Below are 22,786 nucleotides of genomic sequence, written 5' to 3' on the forward strand. Positions count from 1 at the left end.
GGCCGTGTCAATACTGCCCCCTAGCCCTAACAGGTTAAGCCTCTCTCTCTCAGAAGACACCGGCGCGTATCCTCATTTGCAATTCCCAGTACTATTTTTGTCACGAATCAATTCATCTTTCAATCCCCGGTATTCACAAGTGGCGGATTTTTCTCTCAAACGGGTTACAAAGTTGTGTACTGACTAGAGGTCGACCGATTAATCGGAATGGCCGATTTAATTAGGGCCGATTTCAAGTTCTCATAACAATCGGTAATCGGTATTTTTGGCCACCGATTTGCCGATTTAAAAAAAAAAAAAAAACAAAAAAAAAAAAAAAAAAAAAATTAAAAAAAAAAAAATATATATATTTTTTTTTATAAAATATACAAAGAAAAAAAAAAAGAAAAGAAAATAAACAATTAAAAATAAGAAAAAAAACTAGAATAATTAAACAAAAAAATAATAATAATAAGATTTTTATTTAAAACAATTTTTTTGGACCTTTATTTAACTAGGCAAGTCATTTAAGAACACATTCTTATTTTCAATGACGGCCTAGGAACGGTGGGTTAACTGCCTTGTTCAGGGGCAGAATGACAGATTTTTTTCCTTGTCAGCTTGGGGATGCAACCTTATGGTTAACTAGTCAAACGCTCTAACCACCTGCTTTACATTGCATTCTACGAGGAGCCTGCCTGTTACGCGAATGCAGTAAGAAGCCAAGGTAAGTTGCTAGCTAGCATTAAACTTATCTTATAAAAAACAATCAATCAATCATAATCACTAGTTAACTACATATGGTTGATGATATTACTAGTTTATCTAGCCAGTCCTGCATTGCATATAATCGATGTGGTGCGCATTCGCAAAAAAGACCTGTCTTTGCTCCGACGTGTACCTAACCATAAACATCAATGCCTTTCTTAAAATCAATACACAAGTATATATTATTAAACCTGCATATTTAGTTAATATTGCCTGCTAACATGAATTTCTTTTAACTAGGGAAAATGTGTCACTTTTCTTGCAAACAGAGTCAGGGTATATGCAGCAGTTTGGGCCGCCTGGCTCGTTGCGAACTGTGAAGACTATTTCTTCCTAACAAAGACAGCCGACTTCGCCAAACGGGGGATGATTTAACAAAAGCGCATTTGCAAAGAAAAGCACAATCGTTGCACGACTGTACCTAACCATAAACATCAATGCCTTTCTTAAAATCAATACACAGAAGTATATATTTATAAACCTGCATATTTAGCTAAAAGAAATCCAGGTTAGCAGGCAATATTAATCAGGTGAAATTGTGTCAGTTCTCTTGCGTTCCTTGCACGCAGAGTCAGGGTATATGCAACAGTTTGGGCCGCCTGGCTCGTTGCGAACTAATTTGCCAGAATTTTACGTAATTATGACATAACATTGGAGGTTGTGCAATGTAACAGGAACATTTAGACTTATGGATGCCACCAGTTAGGTAAAATACGGAACGGTTCCGTATTTCACTGAAAGAATAAACGTGATAGTTTCCGTATTCGACCATATTAATGACCTAAGGCTCATGTTTCTGTGTGTTATTATGTTATAATTAAGTCTATGATTTGATAGAGCAGTCTGACTGAGCGATGGTAGGCACCAGCAGGCTCGTAAGCGTTCATTCAAAATAGCACTTTCGTGCGTTTTGCAAGCATCCCTTCGCAATGCATTGCGCTGTTTATGACTTCAAGCCTGTCAACTCCCAAGATTAGGCTGGTGTAACCGATGTGAAATGGCTAGCTAGTTAGCCGGGTGCGTGCTAATAGCGTTTCAAACGTCACTCACTCTGAGACTTGGAGTAGTTGTTTCCCCTTGCTCTGCATGGGTAACGCTGCTTCGAGGGTGGCTATTGTCGATGTGTTCCTTTTTTCAAGTTTTACTTGGCTCTGTCATATCCTCACATGGTCTCTCCTATCATTGCTATGCAGACGACACACAATTAATCTTCTCCTTTCCCCCTTCTGATAACCAGGCAGCGAATCGCATCTCTGCATGTCTGTCAGACATATCAGTGTGGATGACGGATCACCACCTCAAGCTGAACCTCGGCAAGACGGAGCTGCTCTTCCTCCCGGGGAAGGACTGCCCGTTCCATGATCTCGCCATCACGGTTGACAACTCCCTTGTGTCCTCCTCCCAGAGTGCTAAGAACCTTGGCGTGATCCTGGACAACACCCTGTCGTTCTCCACTAACATCAAGGCGGTGACCCGATCCTGTAGGTTCATGCTCTACAACATTCGCAGAGTACGACCCTGCCTCACACAGGAAGCGGCGCAGGTCCTAATCCAGGCACTTGTCATCTCCCGTCTGGATTACTGCAACTCGCTGTTGGCTGGGCTCCCTGCCTGTGCCATTAAACCCCTACAACTCATCCAGAACGCCGCAGCCCGTCTGGTGTTCAACCTTCCCAAGTTCTCTCACGTCAGCCTGCTCCTCCGCTCTCTCCACTGGCTTCCAGTTGAAGCTCGCATCCGCTACAAGACCATGGTGATTGCCTACGGAGCTGTGAAGGGAACGGCACCTCCATACATTCAGGCTCTGATCAGGCCCTACACCCAAACAAGGGCACTGCGTTCATCCACCTCTGGCCTGCTGGCCCCCCTACCTCTGAGGAAGCACAGTTCCCGCTCAGCCCAGTCAAAACTGTTCGCTGCTCTGGCACCCCAATGGTGGAACAAGCTCCCTCACGACGCCAGGACAGCGGAGTCAATCACCACCTTCCGGAGACACCTGAAACCCCACCTCTTTAAGGAATACCTAGGATAGGATAAAGTAATCCTTCTAACCCCCCCCCCCCCCTTAAAAGATTTCGATGCACTATTGTAAAGTGGTTGTTCCACTGGATATCATAAGGTGAATGCACCAATTTGTAAGTCGCTCTGGATAAGAGCGTCTGCTAAATGACTTAAATGTAATGTAATGTTCCTGGTTTGAGCGAGGAGAGGGACGGAAGCTATACTGTTACACTGGCAATACTAAAGTACCTATAAGAACATCCAATAGTCAAAGGTATATGAAATACAAATCGTATAGAGAGAAATAGTCCTATAATTCCTATAACTACAACCTAAAACTTCTTACCTGGGAATATTGAAGACTCATGTTAAAAGGAACCACCAGCTTTCATATGTTCTCATGTTCTGAGCAAGGAACTTAAATGTTAGCTTTCTTACATGGCACATAATGCACTTTTACTTTCTTCTCCAACACTTTGTTTTTGCATTATTTAAACCAAATTGAACATGTTTCATTATTTATTTGAGGCTAAATTGATTTTATTGATGTATTATATTAAGTTAAAATAAGTGTTCATTCAGTATTGTAGTAATTGTCATTATTACAAATAAAAAAAATAAAAAAAAATAAAAAATAAATCAGCCGATTAATCGCTATCGGCTTTTTTTTTGTGTGTGTGTGTGTGTGGGGGGGGGGGGGGGGGGGGGGGGGGTCCTCCAATAATCGGTATGGCATTGAAAAAACATAATCGGTCGACCTCTAGTACTGACTCACCCTCTTCCTGTTTGCAGCTTCCAAAAAACGAACTGCTCGTAAATTACGTTTCTGGCGGGTTTGAAGTAATTCTCCAATGCATCCAATATAGCCTTTGTATCACACTGTTGTCGTGCTGTGAGGGTGAGATTGTGCCGGTAGATGTGCAGGTAGATATGCCTGCATTCGCTGCCCATTAAACTCCTCAGAGTTGCCGCTTGTACCTCGTTGGGTTTCTCATGTAGACCGGTCGCCAGTGCATAGTCCTCGAATTCATCCCTGAAGTTGTCCCAATTAGTATTCTAGTCCCCTGTGAGCACCATGGGATTTGGTGGCGGACTGTTTTCTGCCATAGCGAAGGAATAGGAGATTTCTTTGCCTTCAGTCATCGAGGTAGGTCGTGATGCTAGCTAGCCAGTTAACAACAAGTTGATCAGTGTTGTGACTAGGAGTAGGAAACGGCGTGTGTTCACATATGGAACGTAACTGCGCCTATACAAAAATAACAAACGTGTGGTTTTCGAGCCACTTCTAATACCCTGTTTCATTATGATATGTTGAATAAAGACAGACACCAATGTCAAGTTCAATAGCCTTGTTCATGCATTATACAAATCCCTACACGTGGAGTCCGGGGAACAGTCCGGCTAGTCGATTACCTATCAACTAGACTCCGTAACAGCCCCCTCCCGCCTCTGCTGTTGAAAGATTGGCTGAACAGCTGTTGGGCTCGGCCTCTGCTGCTCTCTGCTTTATAAAGCTGGATACACCAGGCTCCGTCAAACAGAGCTAGAGAGAAGCTCCTGCTTGTTTAATACACTGGTTCAGCGAAACTTTACTTTGAGAACTTCTGTCAACTGGTTCAGAGAAACTACTCCGCCATCTGTTAGACTAGTCTAGACCCTCCGCAGCAGTATGACTACCTTCGTCTCGGTGAGTTGTTTTGCACAGCATCTTCATTCAGCGCAGTCATCAGCCTGACTCCGAATATACTGACACTGCGTTTTTGATTCTGTTTCGTATAACACCTATGGATGCAGTTTGCCTCAGGGAAATGATGGATGTGTTGGTATCAAAGGTTTGGGATATCATTTGGGATGTGCTTGTCAGTGATGTTGTTTTTGGGGTGTCCTTTTCTCGGTTAACCCAGCACTAAAATATAAAAATGTTTACGTAGTCTGTCAACGAGAGATTATGGGAGTTCTGACGTCATTGGTTGGGGTAGATGCCTTGATTTCGTCATCGTTCTGTTACTACAAGTGTAACACTTTGATCTGCTGGAGTAAGGATTTGCTCACGGGTGACTGACTGCCTGTTATTTTTATGTGCAGCAAGGCACGTTATAGGCTGGTAACGTTTCAGTGGACCGTGTGACAGGCCCGTTGTGTGGCTGTTTATAGTCCCAACTCATAAAACGACCACACGCACTTTAATCTTTCAGGCCACAAAGGGTTGTTGTCGGGCAGGACAGGCAGGGTTCCAGGAGATGCCAATCATTGTCTTGGATCACAGGAACAACATTGTGACATTGACTCCCAGTGGTTTAGTTTCAAGTGTGTATTGCAGTTCCAATGTCATATAGTAAACATATTAGGCAAGATGTCATAGGCTTTGCATGTGCCTCATTGCATTTGATTTATGTGCACACAATATTTAATGGAAAAGCTCAACGAGGAAATATTTGAAATGCTGAGTGACTGAGTGACAGTCTTGAGCAGGGGTTGGAACCAAAATATTTTTCTAATCGTTTAGTTTTGAACAACCTTTTTTTTCCAACCAGCAAAATGAAGTTCTGAACTGGTTCAATCAAAAAAGGTAACAGTTTAGATCCTTTTTTTGTTTTACATCAAATCATTACTCTGTTCCCTATGTAGTTCATTACTTTAAACCAGGGATCATAGGGTCTTTGTGTCCTTGTAAGGATTGATTTGGAAAGAAACATCTCCCCAGGAGAATCATGTTCCTTATGTGAAATTAAATGGAAACGAGTTTGTCACCTGTGAAGACAGAACCATCATTACTCATATTTATAATCTCATCCCTTCTGCCTCTCTCCATCACAGATGGCTACCTGCCACACCTATAACAACACGTCCAGGCACAACGCTGTCAACAGGGACTTCATGGCCGCTCTCTCCAAGAACCACGGGAGCACAGGAAAACGCAACAGTCCCCAGTCCACCAACAGAACCAATGCCATAGGCATGCCAAAGTCTGCCCCCAATGACAAGACACCCTGCAGTATGCCAAGGTAAACAAACAATAGCAGGCCTCTGGTACCTACATTGTCATCTATTTTATTTATATAGTCTACATCTCAGCTAGGTGAAAAGCAGCCTTTAAGGGACTTCTTGAGAAGTGAGGGCAATGGATGATATCAATAAACTGATGGACACTGTGTGGTCCTACACTTTTCAATAGGTCACCTTTAATCTGTGTCAGTGTGTAGATTCTGACATTACTATTTCCAGGTCGATATCCTCTGAGACCACCAGTTCCTCCTTGGCCTCCAAGCCCGCCAGTGTGAAGAAGTCTGCCTTGTCCCACCTCAAGAGGTTCCTCATGCTGGAAGACAACCAGAAGACCAAGACCAAGGGGAGGACTCCGACTTACACTCCTCCTTCTGAAGACTGACAAACACTTGGCTCCACTGCAATGACCAACAGTCAGCCATTACACCACCATGATATGACACTGACGCACCAGGCTCTCTCTGGCCTGCTTGCAATTCAGAATTGTCCTCTTGGAATTCAGAACAACGGGGGATGGGTCAGCAGTCAGTCAATAAGTGATACAGGGCCTCCTGTTGCACTAACTTTAAAAAATATATATTTTTTTTTACTTCCCATGCCCCCCCCCTCCCCCCAACTACCCCTGAGGTCCCCCTTCTGTAGAGCTGTTCAAACATTAATTGTCCCACACCACGGCATCATTCAGGAATTCCATTGTCCCTATGAATGGCGGGAACGGCATCGGAAGCAAAGCTCCCCCTTTTCTTCCATGTTATTTATGACGAGGCAAGCAGAATAACTCATTTCAAGTTATAGGATGTTTTGATTGAGAGGATGATTTTATTTATTTGTTACAATCACATTTATATGATAAATGACATACACATTTATATTCATGCTTAAGTTTCATGCTTCTTGAAGTATGTTTTTACTTGGTTGTCATTTATTTTCGTAGACTTAACTTTATCTCACTCTTCTCTTGTGAGGTTACCAGCCAAGTAGAGCTGCTCTGTAGCTGTTTACAGGTTTGTTTGTGTGGCTCTACTATTTTATGATCACTGCCAAATGTTTTACTTTTATGTAAAGGTCAAATTTTTATGTACTGGTGGTTTTGAGATCATATTTGGCTGAATGGGACGCATCAACTGGTAACATTGATATCGTTTATATGCCTGAACTTTAATGACAATGCAAACGTGACTTTCTTTCAGTAGTTTCATGTTTGTTGAAGATGGGTTTTGCTGTTTGAAGGCTTCAGTTTTTACCTGTTAGTTTTGAAATTATTATATATATTTTTTCAACGTTAGTTTAACAATGTCTATTAGACTGCTTTTGTTCCAACACACTTTCTATTGTATTTAGTGACATGTTTAATTAATCCAATGTGTGGGTCTGTAGCATTTCACAGAATACTGAAATACCTCACATTTTATATTCCTTTTACACCTTGCTTCTGTGAAATAAAAATGTTTTCTGGGCTTCTTATTACTGTGTTACATTATAGAACTCCAAGAAGATATGTCAGTGTTGCAATGCGATCACGATACTTATCAAAAGTATAAGTAACTTTTAATTCCTTTAAGCAAACCAGACGGTGCCATTTTGTTATTCATGGCTCACCAGGAGCACACTCCAACACTCGGACATAATTTACAAATTGTGTGTTTAGTGAGTCCGTCAGCTCAGAGGCAGTATGGATGACCAGTGGGGGTTCTCTTGATAACTGTGTGACTTGTATATTTTCCTGTCCTGTTAAGCATTAAAAATGTAACGAGTACTGGTGGGGGGGTGTATGGAGTAAAAAGTACATTATTTTCTTTAGGAATGTAGAGAAGTAAAAGTTGTTATAAATAGTAAGGTGCAGATACCGCAAAAAATGACTTAGGTACTTTACACCACTGGCATTCACAATGCGTGTTTTCAGCTCACACTTTTAAATGCTACAGAAAAACTTTAAGGGTACCCCACTACATGTTCTGTTAAACACCTTCGGAATGGGGCTGTATAAATGTAAACACGCAAATTCAGAGCTATTGCTGTAAGGACTGACGATCCATGAGATCAAGATTATAGTTTAACCATGTTTTGAAACTATACTGTTTGTTTATAAAGCAAGCAGTTTAACAACTCATGGGGCATTTTTAAGTTAAAATAATGAATGGCTCATTAATTTAACATCCAAAAATGGTTGTAGAGTAGGAATCCTAGATTGTCCCTTCAATTTAACTAGGCAAGTCAGTTAAGAACAAATTCTTATTTTACAATGATGGCGTACCCCATCCAGACCCTCCCTTAACCCGGATGACGCTGGGCCAATTGTGCGCCGCCTTGTGGGACTCCCAATCACGGCCGGGAATGATACAGCCCGGGCTCGAACCAGGATCTGTAGTGATGCCTCTAGCACTGGGACTCAGTGCCTTAGACTGCTGCGCCACTCAGGAGCCCTTTGCTTCCACACGTAGTCTGTGTATAAGAACATTATAGTGTATAATATAGCTTGGGCTCCTTCGCTGAAAATAAGGATAACTGCCACTAAACTCCAAAGAAGAATGGAATGAATAAATGCTCTTTATAAACCACCACAGACCTCATCTTACCCAACCATAGACCTTGCTGTTGATCAAGCGTCCTCGACTACATTTGACCTGCAGGCGGCGCTGCGTTTACAGATGGCATGCGCAAACAGAAACAGGAAGTAGCTGTGCAGAGTTCGAGAAAAATGTCCTGACGTAGTCCCGAATATATTTTCTCTAAAAAGTGATTCACTTCAACGAATTTGTGATTAGAAATCGTATCAAACTTAAATTAAACGGTTATTTCATAAACATAGCTAGTTACCCAATGACATTGCAATGTCTAGTAGAAAGAGATCGCGAGACTCGGAGGACAGAGGAGACCGCAAAAGGCACAAGGAATCAAAACACGATGTAGAAAAACTCAAGAAACAAGCGAGAAAACTCAACCAAGAAGTGCAAAAGCTGAAGCATTTGGAGACCTTGTGAGTAAAGGATACCTTTTTCGGTGGTATTGAAATTGTGTATTAATAAAACGTAACTGTAGTTGATCTGCCTTGGGATTTAGCCTTAATGCTAGCAACTCATCCCATCATTTCAGTTCTGATACTGTGCCTTGCTCTTGGCTGGTAGAACTTGCACACGGGGTACTGTACCTTAACCAGCATCTGGACATGGGAGACGATGCGTGTGACATGATTCATATACATCGTCTCCTTTGCTCAGATACTGGTTTAAGGGGTACCTAGCTACCTACGCACAAAGTTGATCATCGTATTGATTCTCACAAGCATTGTTTTCTTTTCCCCTCTATGCAGTTATGAAAAACCTCCTCCTGGACTCATAAAGGTCTAGTAGATGCACATGTTTGTCTACTTGCGTTATTACCAGTTAATTCATCACTGAAATATTATGGAATAGCTCATTTATCAGTAGAAGGACATGTATTTAACCTGGTCCAAGATCTGTTTGTGTTCTTGCCAGCTCTGTCTGTTGTTGTCAAGCCAAAGCATGACGATGAGTTACAAGGAGTTGGCATGAGAGCACAAGCAGACTGGCACTTAGGCTAACATGCATTATTATGGAAACTGGAATATGTGGCATCTTGCGTCTACTTGAAACACAGTGACTTTTTTTTAGGCGGAGGAGTACAAACCAGAGGACTGTATTCCTGCTGATCCAGGAAATGAGGATGCTAGGGACTTCCTGGCTCACGCCCCCACCAAGGGGCTGTGGATGCCTCTGGGGAAGGAGGTGAAAGTGATGCAGTGTGAGTTTAAACACCGAGGGTTATTATGAGTGTCCTGCATCCACAATGGCACCCTGGGGACTGGTCAAAAGTAGAGCACTATATAGGGAATAGGCTGCCATTTGGGACGCATCCCTAAACTTTGTGATGCATCTCAAAAGTTTAATGTAGCTTCCTCCCCTTGGTCTTCGTCTATTGTCCTTCATCTACCCAGGGTTTCTTAAACTATGGCCCTGGGCATGTAAGAAGAGGTGGGTTGTGAGAATACTTCTATAGTCACTCACTATGTATTCTTAATTTATTATTATTTGTGTGTGTGTGTGTGTGTGTGTGTGTGTGTGTGTGTGTGTGTGTGTGTGTGTGTGTGTGTGTGTGTGTGTGTGTGTGTGTTGGGGGGTTACAGGTACATTATCCATTTCAAATGATATGTTTATAAAAACCTGTACCTGTAGGCTGCCACATAAAATAAAACAGTAAGAAATACAATAATAAATAATAATACATTCAGTATAAACAGGAAAAACTCAAATAAGTGGGCCTCCACCACCCCAACCTCCCATCCCATTCCCCCAACCCCACCCAGCCAACATGTCTCCATCCAACCTCCCATCCCATTCCCCCAACCCCACCCAGCCAGCATGTCTCCATCCAACCTCCCATCCCATTCCCCCAACCCCACCCAGCCAACATGTCTCCATCCAACCTCCCATCCCATTCCCCCAACCCCACCCAGCCAGCATGTCTCCATCCAACCTCCCATCCCATTCCCCCAACCCCACCCAGCCAACATGTCTCCATCCAACCTCCCATCCCATTCCCCCAACCCCACCCAGCCAACATTTCTCCATCCAACCATTCCACTCCCGGAAATCATGTTCCCCACCCCCTCAAGCAACTAGGGTTGTTCGTCAGTCACCCCCCGCCCCCCTTCCCGGCTATATACATACAGTACCAGTCAAAAGTTTGGACACCTTCTCATTCAAGGGTTTTTCTTAATTTTTACTATTTTCTACATTGTAGAATAATATTTAAGACATCAAAACTATGAAATAACACAATGGAATCATGTTGTAACCAAAAAAGTGTTAAAACAAACCAAAATATATTTTATATTTCAGATTCTTCAAATTAGCCACCCTTTGCCTTGCTGACAGCTTTGCACACTTTTGGCATTCTCTCAACCAGCTTCATGAGGTAGTCACCTGGAATGCATTTCAATTAACAGGTGTGCCTTATTAATTTGTGGAATTTCTTTCCTTAGTGCATTTGAGCATTAGTTGTGTTGTGACAAGGTAGGGGTGGTATACAAAAGATAGCCCTATTTGGTAAAAGACCTTGTCCATATGTCACGACTTCCGCCGAAGTTGGTCCCTCTCATTGTTCGGGCGGCGGTCGAAGTCACCGACCTTTCGAAGTCACCGACCACCGACCGCTGATCCTCTTTTCATTTTCCTTTGGTTTTGTCTTGTCTTCCATCACACCTGGTTCCAATCCCATCAATTACACGTTGTGTATTTAACCCTCTGTTCCCCCTCATGTCCTTGTCGGTGATTATTTATTGTAAGTGCTTGTGCACGTCTGTCCTGGTGTGCGTCGGGTGATGTACCCATTATTTGATTGTTCTGTTTTCTGGTGTTTTTTGTTGTTATTAAACTGCGCCGTTTGGAAACACAGTTTTTGCTCTCCTGCGTCTGACTTCTCTGCCGCCAGTACGCACTCCTTACACCGTATTACGGCAAGAACAGCTCAAATAACCAAAGAGAAATGACCGTCCATCATTACTTTAAGACATTAAGGTCAGTTAATCCGGAACATTTTGAGAACTTTGAAGGTTTCTTCAAGTGCAATCGCAAAGACCATCAAGCGCTGTGATGACACTGGCCCTCATGAGGACAGCCACAAGAAAGGAAGACCCAGAGTCACCTCTGCTGCAGAGGATAAGTTCATTAGAGATACCAGGCTCAGAAATTGAAGCCCAAATAAATCCTTCAGAGTTCAAGTAACAGACACATCTCAACATCAACTGTTCAGAGGAGACTGTGTGAATCAGGCCTTCATGGTCAAATTGCTGCAAAGAAACCACTACTAAAGGACACTAATAATAATAAGAGACTTGCTTGGGCCAAGAAACACGAGCAATGAACATTAGACCAGTGCAAATCTGTCCTTTGGTCAGATGAGTCCAAATTTGAGATTTTTGGTTCCAACCACTCTGTCTTTGTGAGACGCAGAGTAGGTGAACGGATGATCTCTGCATGTGTGGTTCCCACCGTGAAGCATGGAGGAGGTGTGATGGTGTGGGGGTGCTTTGCTGGTGACACTGTCCCTGATTTATTTAGAATTCAAGGCACACTTAACCAGCATGGCTACCACAGCATTCTGCAGCGATACGCCATCCCATCTCGTTTGCGCTTAGTGGAACTATAATTGTTTTTCAACAGGACAATGACCCAAAACACAACTCCAGGCTGTGTAAGGGATATTTGACCAAGGAGAGTGATGGAGTGCTGCATCAGATGACCTGGCCTCTACAATCACCTGACCTCAACCCAATTGAGATGGTTTGGGGTGAGTTGGACCGCCGAGTGAAGGAAAAGCAGCCAACAAGTGCTCAGTATATGTGGGAACTCCTTCAAAACTGTTGGAAAAGCATTCCAGGTTAAACTGGTTGAGAGAATGCCAAGAGTGTACAAAGCTCTCATCAACGCAAAGGGTGGCTAATTTGAAGAATCTAAAATATAAAGTATATTTTGATTTGTTGAACACTTTTGGTTACACCATGATTCCATGTGTGTTGTTTCATAGTTTTGATGTCTTCACTATTGTTCTACATGTATAAAATAGTAAAAATAAAGAAAAACACTTGAATGAGGAGGTGTCCAAACTTTTGACTTGTACTATATATATTATGTATGTGTTGGGCTTTAGACAAGATTATTCTTTACAGAGTCAAGTATATTTGTCCAGGCCTCAATTGTTCCTTGACTAGCACCATTCATTCTCTCTGTCGATAAATCTAATGATATAACTTCTAACAGTAACTGTATCTACTGGTTAAATGGGAGAGAGTGAGGTGATTGCCATCTAAGAGCCAACATCTTTCTTCGGGGGGAGATGCAGGAATTGTCTCTGATTGATTGATTGATTGAGAGATTCAAGGAGCTATCCTTGTTAAGTAACATAGTAGATGCTAAGGATTAAATGTTTGGATTCATGCACTTCTAAATGTATCTTGTAATTTTGCCCCAGAAGCATTTCACTGCAATGCACTCCCACATCATATGGAGGAATGTGCCTACCTTATTTAGGGGACTCAGTGAACATTTGGGAGTTTTGGCAATTCTCACCGTAAAACATTTCCTTGGTATTAAATACAGTCTGTTAACTTAAAATGTATAAGTTGATGGTTCAGATTACGAGATACCAAGGTCATATTTTTCCATATTCTGTTCCAGTTAAAGGGTTGTTCAGATTCAATTAGATCTGTGGACCATACTTTTGAATGGCTAGCTCAAAATATGAGCTTTCCAAAAGTTGTTTGTATATTATAGAGATCAGTCCTTTCGGGAGCCCAGATAATTTATTTATAAATCCCATTATTGGATGATTTGGTAGTTGGGTTTCCTAAGGGACCCCATAGGCCAGTATAAGTGATCTAAGTTGTAAATATAGGAAAAAAGATTTGCCTGATAATGTGTATGTATCTTCCAAATTTTGTAATTTTCTCAAACCATTGCTGTCCATGATATTGGTGAGGGAATGGATTCCACATTGGACCATTTGGGGGATGCAAAAGGGGTGGCAGGTAGCCTAGTGGTTAGAGCGTTGGGCCAATAACCGAAAGGTTGCTGGATCGAATCCCAGAGCTGACAAGGTAAACATCTGTCGTTCTGCCCCTGAACAAGGCACTGTTCCCTGGTAGGCCATCGTTATAAATGAGAATTTGTTCTTAACTGACTTGCCAAGTAAAATAAAAAAATTCAAAGGCAGCCTCCAGATCGCAAGGCCGTGCCATTTTGATTCCCAGTTACATTGTTTTTTAATTTTCGACTCAGTGTAGCGGAGATTAACTTTTGTTCTGCTTGTCCCTCAAAGAACAAAGGCTTTCATTATTTCCCACCAATAATTCCTCCCTCTGTCCCTCCCTCTGTCCCTCCCTCCCACTCGTTTTCATGATATGCGAGGGGACAGAAGGCATACAGGGTTAGCCTACAAAGTTCTCATTTGTTCTCCTGTGGAATTCCAAAGCCTATTATGTTCCAGATAATACATTGGCAAAATGTTTGAATGTGATTTTTAATTGCGTGTCGTTTCAGAGATTAGAACGAGTTGAGAAACATTTTGTCAGATGTAGGCTAAGTCATAAACAGGTGTAGCCTACAAGCCATATAAGATAAATATGAATCTCTTCCAACACCAGCTTGTTTGGGTCATTTCTGAGGGGCCAGGAGACGTGTTTGTGGTACAAACATGGACTATATTCTTCCTCGCCTTGTGCAGGTTGGAGATGCAAGCGCTATGGACACAGGACAGGGGACAGAGAGTGTCCCTTCTTCATCAAAGGAAACCAGAAACTGGAGCAGTTCAGAGTGGTGAGTCTCATCTGTCCATCCATTCATCCATCTTTCAACTAATCATCAAGCCTTTTGGCTACTTAAATAAAATGTGTTACTGCTGGGTTTGAACAAACATGAGTCCCTAGGACCAGGATTGGTACTGACAGACACCCTTGGGGACGTCTGCTCCTGGTCTCAACCATAACCCCTTGGGGACGTCTGCTCCTGATCCCAACCATAACCCCTTGGGGACGTCTGCTCCTGATCCCAACCATAACCCCTTGGGGACGTCTGCTCCTGGTCTCAACCATAACCCCTTGGGGACGTCTGCTCCTGATCTCAACCATAACCCCTTGGGGACGTCTGCTCCTGATCCCAACCATAACCCCTTGGGGACGTCTGCTCCTGGTCTCAACCATAACCCCTTGGGGACGTCTGCTCCTGGTCTCAACCATAACCCCTTGGGGACGTCTGCTCCTGGTCTCAACCATAACCCCTTGGGGACGTCTGCTCCTGATCCCAACCATAACCCCTTGGGGACGTCTGCTCCTGATCTCAACCATAACCCCTTGGGGACGTCTGCTCCTGGTCTCAACCATAACCCTTTGGGGACGTCTGCGTGCTTGCCTACCTGGGACCATGAGCATGCTTGATTGATGCAGCTGGATACAGTATAAGTGCATCCCAAATGGCACCCTATTCCCTATATAGTGCACTACTTTTGACCAGGAACTATATTGACTTTGGTCAGAAGTAGTGCACTATATAGGGAATAGGTGCCATTTGGGATGCATAGGTATCTGTGCTGCTGCTGGATGCTTCTGGATCTGGACTCAGCAGATTCACAGGGCAGTTGTTCTGTAGGCCTGCATGCAACAATGTCACTGCAATGATTATCATAAGTGCAAGTGTATCATATTTTGTAATGGAACCAGATTTTAAAATGCTGATCCGGCAGAGGAGAGTTGAAAGGGTGGAAATAATGTTGCCCAAAAACAATACCTGAATGGAGTTTTACCTTGCAGTGCTTGTTATCATTGGAGCTTTGCAGTGTATGTTATCTTTGAAATGTTGTAAATATGTAGCTAAAACTGTCTGTTTCTTGCAGGCACACGAAGACCCAATGTACGACCTGATCCGAGAAAACAAACGCAATGAAAAAGAAACAAGGTACTTTCTGGGTGTATTATGAAAAATATAAACCTTTTATTATCAACAAAAAATATTTTCAGAAGAATGTTTGAAAACATTTCCCCTTCTCTACTGTTTGGAGTTGGTCATCGTTAAGGTAGTCTGGTGCATTGGAGACACACCACTCTGAACTAGAGGTCGACCGATTATGATTTTTCAACGCCGATACAGATTATTGGAGGACCAAAAAAAGCCGGTACCGATTAATCGGCTGATTTTTATGTTTATATTTGTAATAATGACAATTACAACAATACTGAATGAACAATGAACACTTTTATTTTAACTTAATATAATTCATAAATAACATCTATTTAGTCTCAAATAAATAATGAAACATGTTCAATTTGGTTTAAATAATGCAAAAACAGTGTTGGAGAAGAAAGTAAAAGTGCAATATGTGCCATGTAAAAAAAGCCAACGTTTAAGTTCCTTGATCAGAACATATGAAAGCTGGTGGTTCAATATTCCCTTTTCTTCAATATTCCCAGTTAAGAAGTTTTAGGTTGTAGTTATTATAGGAATTATGACGCATCGACTATTTCTCTCCATACCATTTGTTTTTCATATACCTTTGACTATTGGATGTTCTAATAGGGACTTTAGTATTGCCAGCCTAATCTCAGGAGTTGATAAGCTTGAAGTCATAAACAGCGCTGTGCATTGCTAAGAATTGTTGGCAAACACAGTAAAGTACAGTTTGAATGAATGCTTACGAGCCTGCTGCTGCCCACCACCGCTCAGTCAGACTGCTCTATCAAATATCAAATCATAGACTTAATTATAATAAACACACAGAAATACGAGCCTTTGGTCATTAATATGGTCAAATCCGGAAACTGTCATTTCGAAAACAAAGCTTTTATTCTTTCAGTGAAATACAGTCTAAATATTAAGTCTAAATATTCCTGTTACATTGCACAGCCTTCAATGATATTGTCATAATTATGTAAAATTCTGGCAAATTAATTCACAGTTCGCAACGAGCCAGGCGGCCCAAACTGTTACATATACCCGCACTCTGCTTGCACTGAACGCAAGAGAAGTGACACAATTTCCCTAGTTAATATTGCCTGCAAACATGAATTTCTTTGAACTAAATATGCAGGTTTAAAAAATATACTTCTGTGTATTGATTTTAAGAAAGGCATTGATGTTTATGGTTAGGTATATTTGTGCAACGATTGTGCTTTTTTCGCGAATGCGCTTTTGTTAAATCATCACCCGTTTGGCGAAGTTGAAGTACATGTAGGCTGTGATTCGATGATAAATTAGCAGGCACCACATTGATTATATGCAACGCAGGACAAGCTAGTTAAACTAGTAATATCATCAACCATGTGTCGTTAACTCGTGATTATGTGAAGATTGATAGTTTTTTATAAGATAAGTTTAATGCTAGCTAGCAACTTACCTTGGCTCCTTGCTGCACTCGCGTAACAGGTGGTCAGCCTGCCACGCAGTTTCCTCGTGGATTGCAATGAAATCGGCCATAATTGGCATCCAAAAAGTCCGATTGCCGATTGTTATGAAAACTTGAAATCGGCCCTAATTAATCGGCCATGCCGGTGGACCTCTACTCTGAACTGCTCCCGTTTCTGGTTTCCTTTGATGAAGAAGGGACACTCTCTGTCCCCTGTCCTGTGTCCATAGCGCTTGCATCTCCAACCTGCACGAGGGAGAATATAGTCATGTTTTTTGATTCAGACAAGCTATTTTGGAGCACGGTCACAGGGGACTTAACGATTCTCTTTGTTTTTCTCCCAACAATGCTGATGCTTAGCTGCAGCCAAGTAAACAAACTCAAATCTTCAGTCTCTGACGATACTCTGCTTTTATAGACTAGGCTACTTTCCAGTTATTAGGTTAAGATGACATAAGTTTGTAATTAGTATGAACTAACCCTTTCATTTTCCGACTGTCTCAGTCAGAATTGTCTATTATGAATTGAGTGCCTTTTAGCACAGGGAAATAACAACAACCATGTAATAAAAAGAAAAGACTCAGAGTCGTCAAAGGACACACTAAAGTCAATGGCTAAATCAATCACATCCTGAAAGCTGACAGAGCACTTAATCAAACAGGTGAATAAAGTACTTTAAAAACTACTATGAACGACATTGAATGGGAACTTGGGTGTATATAGAGAAGTGTTAAAGTACCATCTGAAATGAGGTGCATTATGAGAGATTCATGTGAGTATGATTGGAGAGAGTGTGCGATAGACATGTTCTACAATCTACAGGATCATATAAGCTATGATGATATGAGAGACAGAGTGAAATGTAACCGTGGTAGACTTGGCCAGAGGACCTAAGAGCCAACCCAGCTCTGTCTCAGAGTGCTTGCCTTGAACAGTCCTTATGATTACGTCTCTGTTCTCTGGGTGGAAGATGTCAACGTTGAAGACAACGCTCCTCTGATGAATTCTTAATGAAGTTTGAGGATGACTTGGGAACCGCCGCCTTAGAGTTGTTTTCATTATCTTGCAACTTGCACAAGCTCTCTTGTTCCTCTCTGATCATACCGAATCAATGGAAATGTAAAGTTTTGGACTAATCAAAGGAAGTGGATGCCTCGGTCTGTGAACTGTTTGATCATTCGTGTTAAATCCATATTTTATTGAAGAATTTTGTTTCTGAGGCAGTGTTTCAGCATCTTGATATTTGATCTGGTCTTGTGTGAGCTGCAGAGCTACTTTGCTGGCTGCCTGAAATGATCTCTCTCTCTCTCTCTCTCTCTCTGTCTCTCTCTCTCTGTCTCTCTCTCTCTCTCTCTCTGTCTCTCTCTGTCTCTCTCTCTCTCTCTGTCTCTCTCTATTTCTCTCTCTATTTCTCTCTCTCCCCACTTTAGCACTAGCTGCAAACACCTGTAGCCCATCATAATCCCCATACTCAGTACTTACCAGCTGTCAGCTGACCATCACTGTTAGAAGACTTGTTTCATAACCAGGGACACTTCTGAGTGAAATCTGAAATAGCCAATGATTGTAGAGGAAAACCCTCTGGGATATTCCAAGAAGTGTGTGTGTGTGTGTGTGTGTGTGTGTGTGTGTGTGTGTGTGTGTGTGTGTGTGTGTGTGTGTGTGTGTGTGTGTGTGTGTGTGTGTGTGTGTGTGTGTGTGTGTGTGTGTGTGTGTGTGTGGTGTGTGTGTGTGTGTGTGTGTGTTTGTGTGTGTCTGAGAAGATACTGTGTTTCAGTTCATCATACCATGCCTCTCCTTGAATGGTTCTAACCCATCTCCCTGTCTCTCTTTTTCTCTCTCTCTCTCTCCTCTCTCTCCATTTCTCCTCTCTCTCCATTTCTCCTCCTGTCTCTCCATCTCTCTCTCTCTCTCTCTCCATTTCTCCTCCTCTCTCTCCATTTCTCCTCCTCTCTCTCTATCTCTCTCTCCATCCTCTCTCTCTCTCTCTCTCTCCATTTCTCCTCCTCTCTCTCCATTTCTCCTCCTCTCTCTCTATCTCTCTCTCCATTTCTCCTCCTCTCTCTCCATTTCTCCTCCTCTCTCTCCATTTCTCCTCCTGTCTCTCCATTTCTCCTCCTGTCTCTCCATTTCTCCTCCTCTCTCTCCATTTCTCCTCCTCTCTCTCTATCTCTCTCTCCATTTCTCCTCCTCTCTCCATTTCTCCTCCTCTCTCTCCATTTCTCCTCCTCTCTCTCCTCCTCTCTCTCCATTTCTCCTCCTCTCTCTCCATTTCTCCTCCTCTCTCTCCATTTCTCCTCCTCTCTCTCCATTTCTCCTCCTGTCTCTCCATTTCCCCTCCTCTCTCTCCATCTCTCTCTCTATCTCTCTCTCCATTTCTCCATCTCTCTCTCCATCTCTCCTTTCTCTCTCCAGGATCCAGCAGCTGCAGCAACTCCTGCAGGACACCACCTCCTCCGACTCGGACAGCTCCTCCTCTTCCTCCTCCACCGGCGACCGCAAGAAGAGGAAACACAAGAAGAAGGGCAAAAAGAAGGACAAGAAGAAGAGGAAGAAGAGGAGGAAGCACAAGTCCTCCAAAACCAGTGACTGTTCTGAGACCGATTGAGCCATAGGAACCTACCTGGATTGTTCTAGCAGGGAGATGGCTGCACTGCAGTGTCTATCAGTCAGTGAGCAGCTATGGTGGTTCTTACCCATTGGCTCAGGGTCGCTTCAATGGCACACTACAAAGTGCACACTAGAGGACCATTTTTGGTTCAGTATTCTTCCCTCCATCTGAGCCTTTAAATAATGCATGACTTGTCCCATCCCTCATATGGTTGATGCCTCTATTCCATTAGATCATACAGAATAAGATTCTATGGATCCGCAGTGCTGATTGTGAATGTAGGGCCCCTCAGGCGAGGATCTCAGAAAGCCCTTACAGCATGGGTAATGACATGGCTGGCTCAGGGGGGCTTGAGCCAGCCAGAAGAGTTGAAATCAGTTTGTAGCTGTTATGAAGGATGTTGGCTTGATGAATCAGATCCGAATGAAAACGGGACAAAACAGAGCATGTTGTTAGAGATGGTTTTGCTTTGTATTTAGCTTGATTGTAGACCTGTTGTTTGACAAAAACAGTGGGGAAAATTGCAGCACATATTTTTTCCATATTTGTTTTCTTCCATATGACGCGGATGGATGTTTGAAGGCTTATTACTGTACATACATATTTGGAATAAATTGAGGTTGGAATTTACATATTTTATTTAAATCCAGCTTGATGAAGGGAGAGAGAATGTACTGTATTTCAGTGTGTTCTCCATGGCCAAGGATAAAGCCTCTTACTCATCAAATTAATCTTGAAGCCGCAAGTAAAAAATACTTTCAATTTGTCATTATTCATATTGTCTTCCAATATTTTTCAACTGCATGCATTTTGTTTGGTTCATTAATTGATAGTGACAAGGACATGACCGGCCAACACGGACATTGGCCGTGCGCAGCGGGTGGCCGTTCTATCACTTCTGACCACAGAACATTGGCTGTCATTTCCTGTTTATATCCCGACGATTCTACATGTTGAATCGCCACCGTCCGTCAACACCCGGCGGGAGTGTATTCATCATGCAAACCGGTTACCTTTTAAGAATCAAACAGAACCAAACGGGGAGGGACCTAACTGAATTTGTCCAATAGAAACTCACGTTTGTTTTTTCCATATGAGTAAATGTTTTGCAACAGAATCGCCGTAATGATGCAACGCACGGCCAACTTTTGTGTCGGTCTTTCTTGTCCTTCATCGATTCTTAGAATGACACATCTCTATCCACTATAATGTCCCATTCAAGAAGCAACTCTGGTTAGCACTGTTTCCTTTTGAAAGGCAAAAAAAGAAGACCCTTCTCCTTTGATCTTGAAAGACCTCAGAAAGCCCAGGGCTGGCTAGGGAGTGTGACTCACTAATGTGCCGTTTTGTAGTCAGTACAACAACAACAAAAAAACAGACGCACTAACACACCCTGCAGAGCACATCAAAAGAGTTCTCCACTTTGCCCCTCCCTAATGATAGCACACTTCTCTAAATGAACATCCTATCAACTAGAGCAGGACCAGATATATGCGCTGCTTATTTTAATGACCCCAATAAGAGGACTGTTTAAGGAGTCCTTTGGGGGGGAGATGTATTTGAATTTTGATTAGCGTCCTAGTGGTTTCTGCATGTAGTTAAGCCTGAAGGGGTCTATTTGTGCGTCAGAATGGGTTAGGTGTGTGTGTGTGTGTGTGTGTGTGTGTGTATTTCCTAGTAACTGAAAGCTTTATTTGATCTCTCTCCCCCATCCCTCTCTTATCCTCCTTCCCATGGCAACTCCCTCCATTCCTTTCTGTGGCGCTTTGGCCAAAGGCCTCCGATAAATCAACAGCATTGAAACAGTGTGTCCCAGCTGCACCACGTAGCCCTCTCTCTCTCTGAGCAGAAGCAGACATGAATCTCCTAGATTACTTTAACTGAGACACTGCCACTTTGGCAAAGTTAGAGCAGAGAAGCCTCTATATTGAACCACTCTATCTTATGGGGCAGGATAATGGGTTAGGGTCAGTTAGGAAGTATCAGTACAGTCTTGAGATCAGGGAAGTTAGTCTAAAGATTATTAGGATACGATCTGCCTTTTTGTTTATGCCATTTTTCTATGCCACAAACTGCCATCTCATCAGGCCCTAACATTGAATGATGGCATAATTGACACAGTCGACTTGACAGATTCCATTGGCTATAGTTATGCTCCGACTTGGCTCAAAGGTCCTGTGGTCAATGACTGGGATAGATTTTATTTTATTTCAAAGTCTAAACAATCTATGCTGTTTAGATGGCTCAGACAAATTATTGTGGCTATTAAAAAGAGAATTCAAATATTTGTACAAATTTTAACTATCATATGATAGCTCATATCAATCAAATACATCATGCAACACCACTTAATGCTGATCATATTACATGGCTTCATTCATTTTGACCTAGCCGTGATCTCGTACTAGAGAGAAATCCACGGGATTCAGTCATACAGACGGGTTCCTTAGGATGGGTGTTTGGACACTATTAGCCCAGATTATATTCTAGACAGACAGTAGGCACATGGCCCTGTATTAATCATGTTGATATACTGTGGAGAGGAGAGCTGTTTGAGCCTGGCACAGTGGCAACAGTTCAGATCACTCACTCTTAGATGTCTTTCTCTCTTCTGCTGGGTAGCTTAGATATTGGAACCAGTAGGTGTAGCTATATGACATGAATTTAATTAAGTCTGGTATTGACTGTACTGTACTCTAGCTTTTGTATGATTGTCTATTACTCCCATCTATATACTGTCTGTTTCCATCTATTGTGAAATGTGACCTAGGGAGAAGCTATGTCCCAACGGTATCAGATTTGAATGTTCAATATTATTTTTATTTTAAGGAGGTCTTACCCAATCAAAGTTAGTTTCCCCCTCTTATTTCAAATAAAGGTATCTTATGGTAGACTACAATGTTATAGGCCTAACCCCCACCCCCATATGCTGTCTTTGATATATTATGTATTAATTAATCGATAGCTATGAAATATTAAACGCTTATCCCGAGGTTCAAGCATGACATTATTCATTTGCTATCATAATAATTGCCACACATCAACGGGGAGTGTCCTGTCGTCCCATTCAATTGTTCAACTGTTTGTTGTGTTTTAATTGGTCGACGTCCTTCGCATCGCTGCTCGAGCCTCGGAGGAGAGAGGAGCCAGCCAACAGAAGGCGAAGAAAGAGGAAGTGAAAACATCAGCACGATCTAGCGCGCAGAAGAGGGACAGAAAACACAGAACTGACTGTCTATCTGTGACACAAACTCCGAACATCAGCGCATTGGCACAGGATAAGTCCCCGCGCTTTGCCAGGTTGGTAAACATTCAAAATGGTCTTTAATTTAGCCTACACAGAAAGCATGCATTTTAGTTTTTTTCTTTGCTTCTACTGATTTAGGCTACACGCTATAAAACACCTCGCTACTATTGCCAATGTTACTGCCAGTGTTATATTTTAGGTTATATACAGTAGCCTAGTCTGCGCGCCCTGGAAATGTTATCAGTAGGCTACTTTTCAGCAGG

At 42.4% G+C, this 22,786-nt stretch overlaps 3 protein-coding genes across 5 annotated transcripts in view; all 3 read left to right on the forward strand.

Moving 5' to 3' along the window:
- The first annotated feature begins 4,230 nt into the window (after positions 1-4,230).
- LOC145860403 (uncharacterized) lies at positions 4,231-7,211 on the forward strand. 2 transcript variants are annotated; one of them, XM_082961263.1, is made up of 3 exons: positions 4,231-4,435; positions 5,566-5,753; positions 5,974-7,211. In XM_082961263.1, exons 1-3 carry the CDS (start codon positions 4,418-4,420, stop codon positions 6,134-6,136), a joined length of 369 nt encoding a protein of 122 aa, XP_082817389.1. In that variant the 5' UTR covers positions 4,231-4,417; the 3' UTR covers positions 6,137-7,211. The 2 variants fall into 2 exon arrangements, with proteins under 2 accessions (XP_082817389.1, XP_082817390.1); XM_082961264.1 differs by lacking the exon at positions 4,231-4,435 and adding an exon at positions 4,519-5,317.
- Positions 7,212-8,413: 1,202 nt separating this feature from the next.
- On the forward strand, positions 8,414-20,044 carry rp9 (RP9 pre-mRNA splicing factor). Its single transcript, NM_001146443.2, is given in 6 exon segments — positions 8,414-8,731; positions 9,065-9,095; positions 9,387-9,516; positions 13,996-14,087; positions 15,160-15,221; positions 19,081-20,044. Coding segments are annotated over 6 exon segments (654 nt in total). The 5' UTR covers positions 8,414-8,585; the 3' UTR covers positions 19,274-20,044.
- Positions 20,045-22,411: 2,367 nt separating this feature from the next.
- Positions 22,412-22,786, forward strand: part of LOC106570440 (engulfment and cell motility protein 1) — a 201,828-nt gene continuing 201,453 nt past the window's right edge. For both annotated transcript variants that reach the window (XM_082961266.1, XM_045694888.2), the window contains exon 1: positions 22,412-22,576. The gene's annotated coding sequence lies outside the window, so the exon portion shown is untranslated. The remainder of the gene's footprint in view (positions 22,577-22,786) is intronic.

This window comes from Salmo salar, chromosome 14 (genome assembly GCF_965601325.2).
Source record: "Salmo salar chromosome 14, fSalSal1, whole genome shotgun sequence".
NCBI lineage: Eukaryota > Metazoa > Chordata > Actinopteri > Salmoniformes > Salmonidae > Salmo > Salmo salar.

Coding starts and splice junctions, on each gene's coding strand:
- LOC145860403 (XM_082961263.1), top strand. Junction 5,754..5,973: donor ACACCCTGCAGTATGCCAAG/GTAAACAAACAA, acceptor TACTATTTCCAG/GTCGATATCCTCTGAGACCA.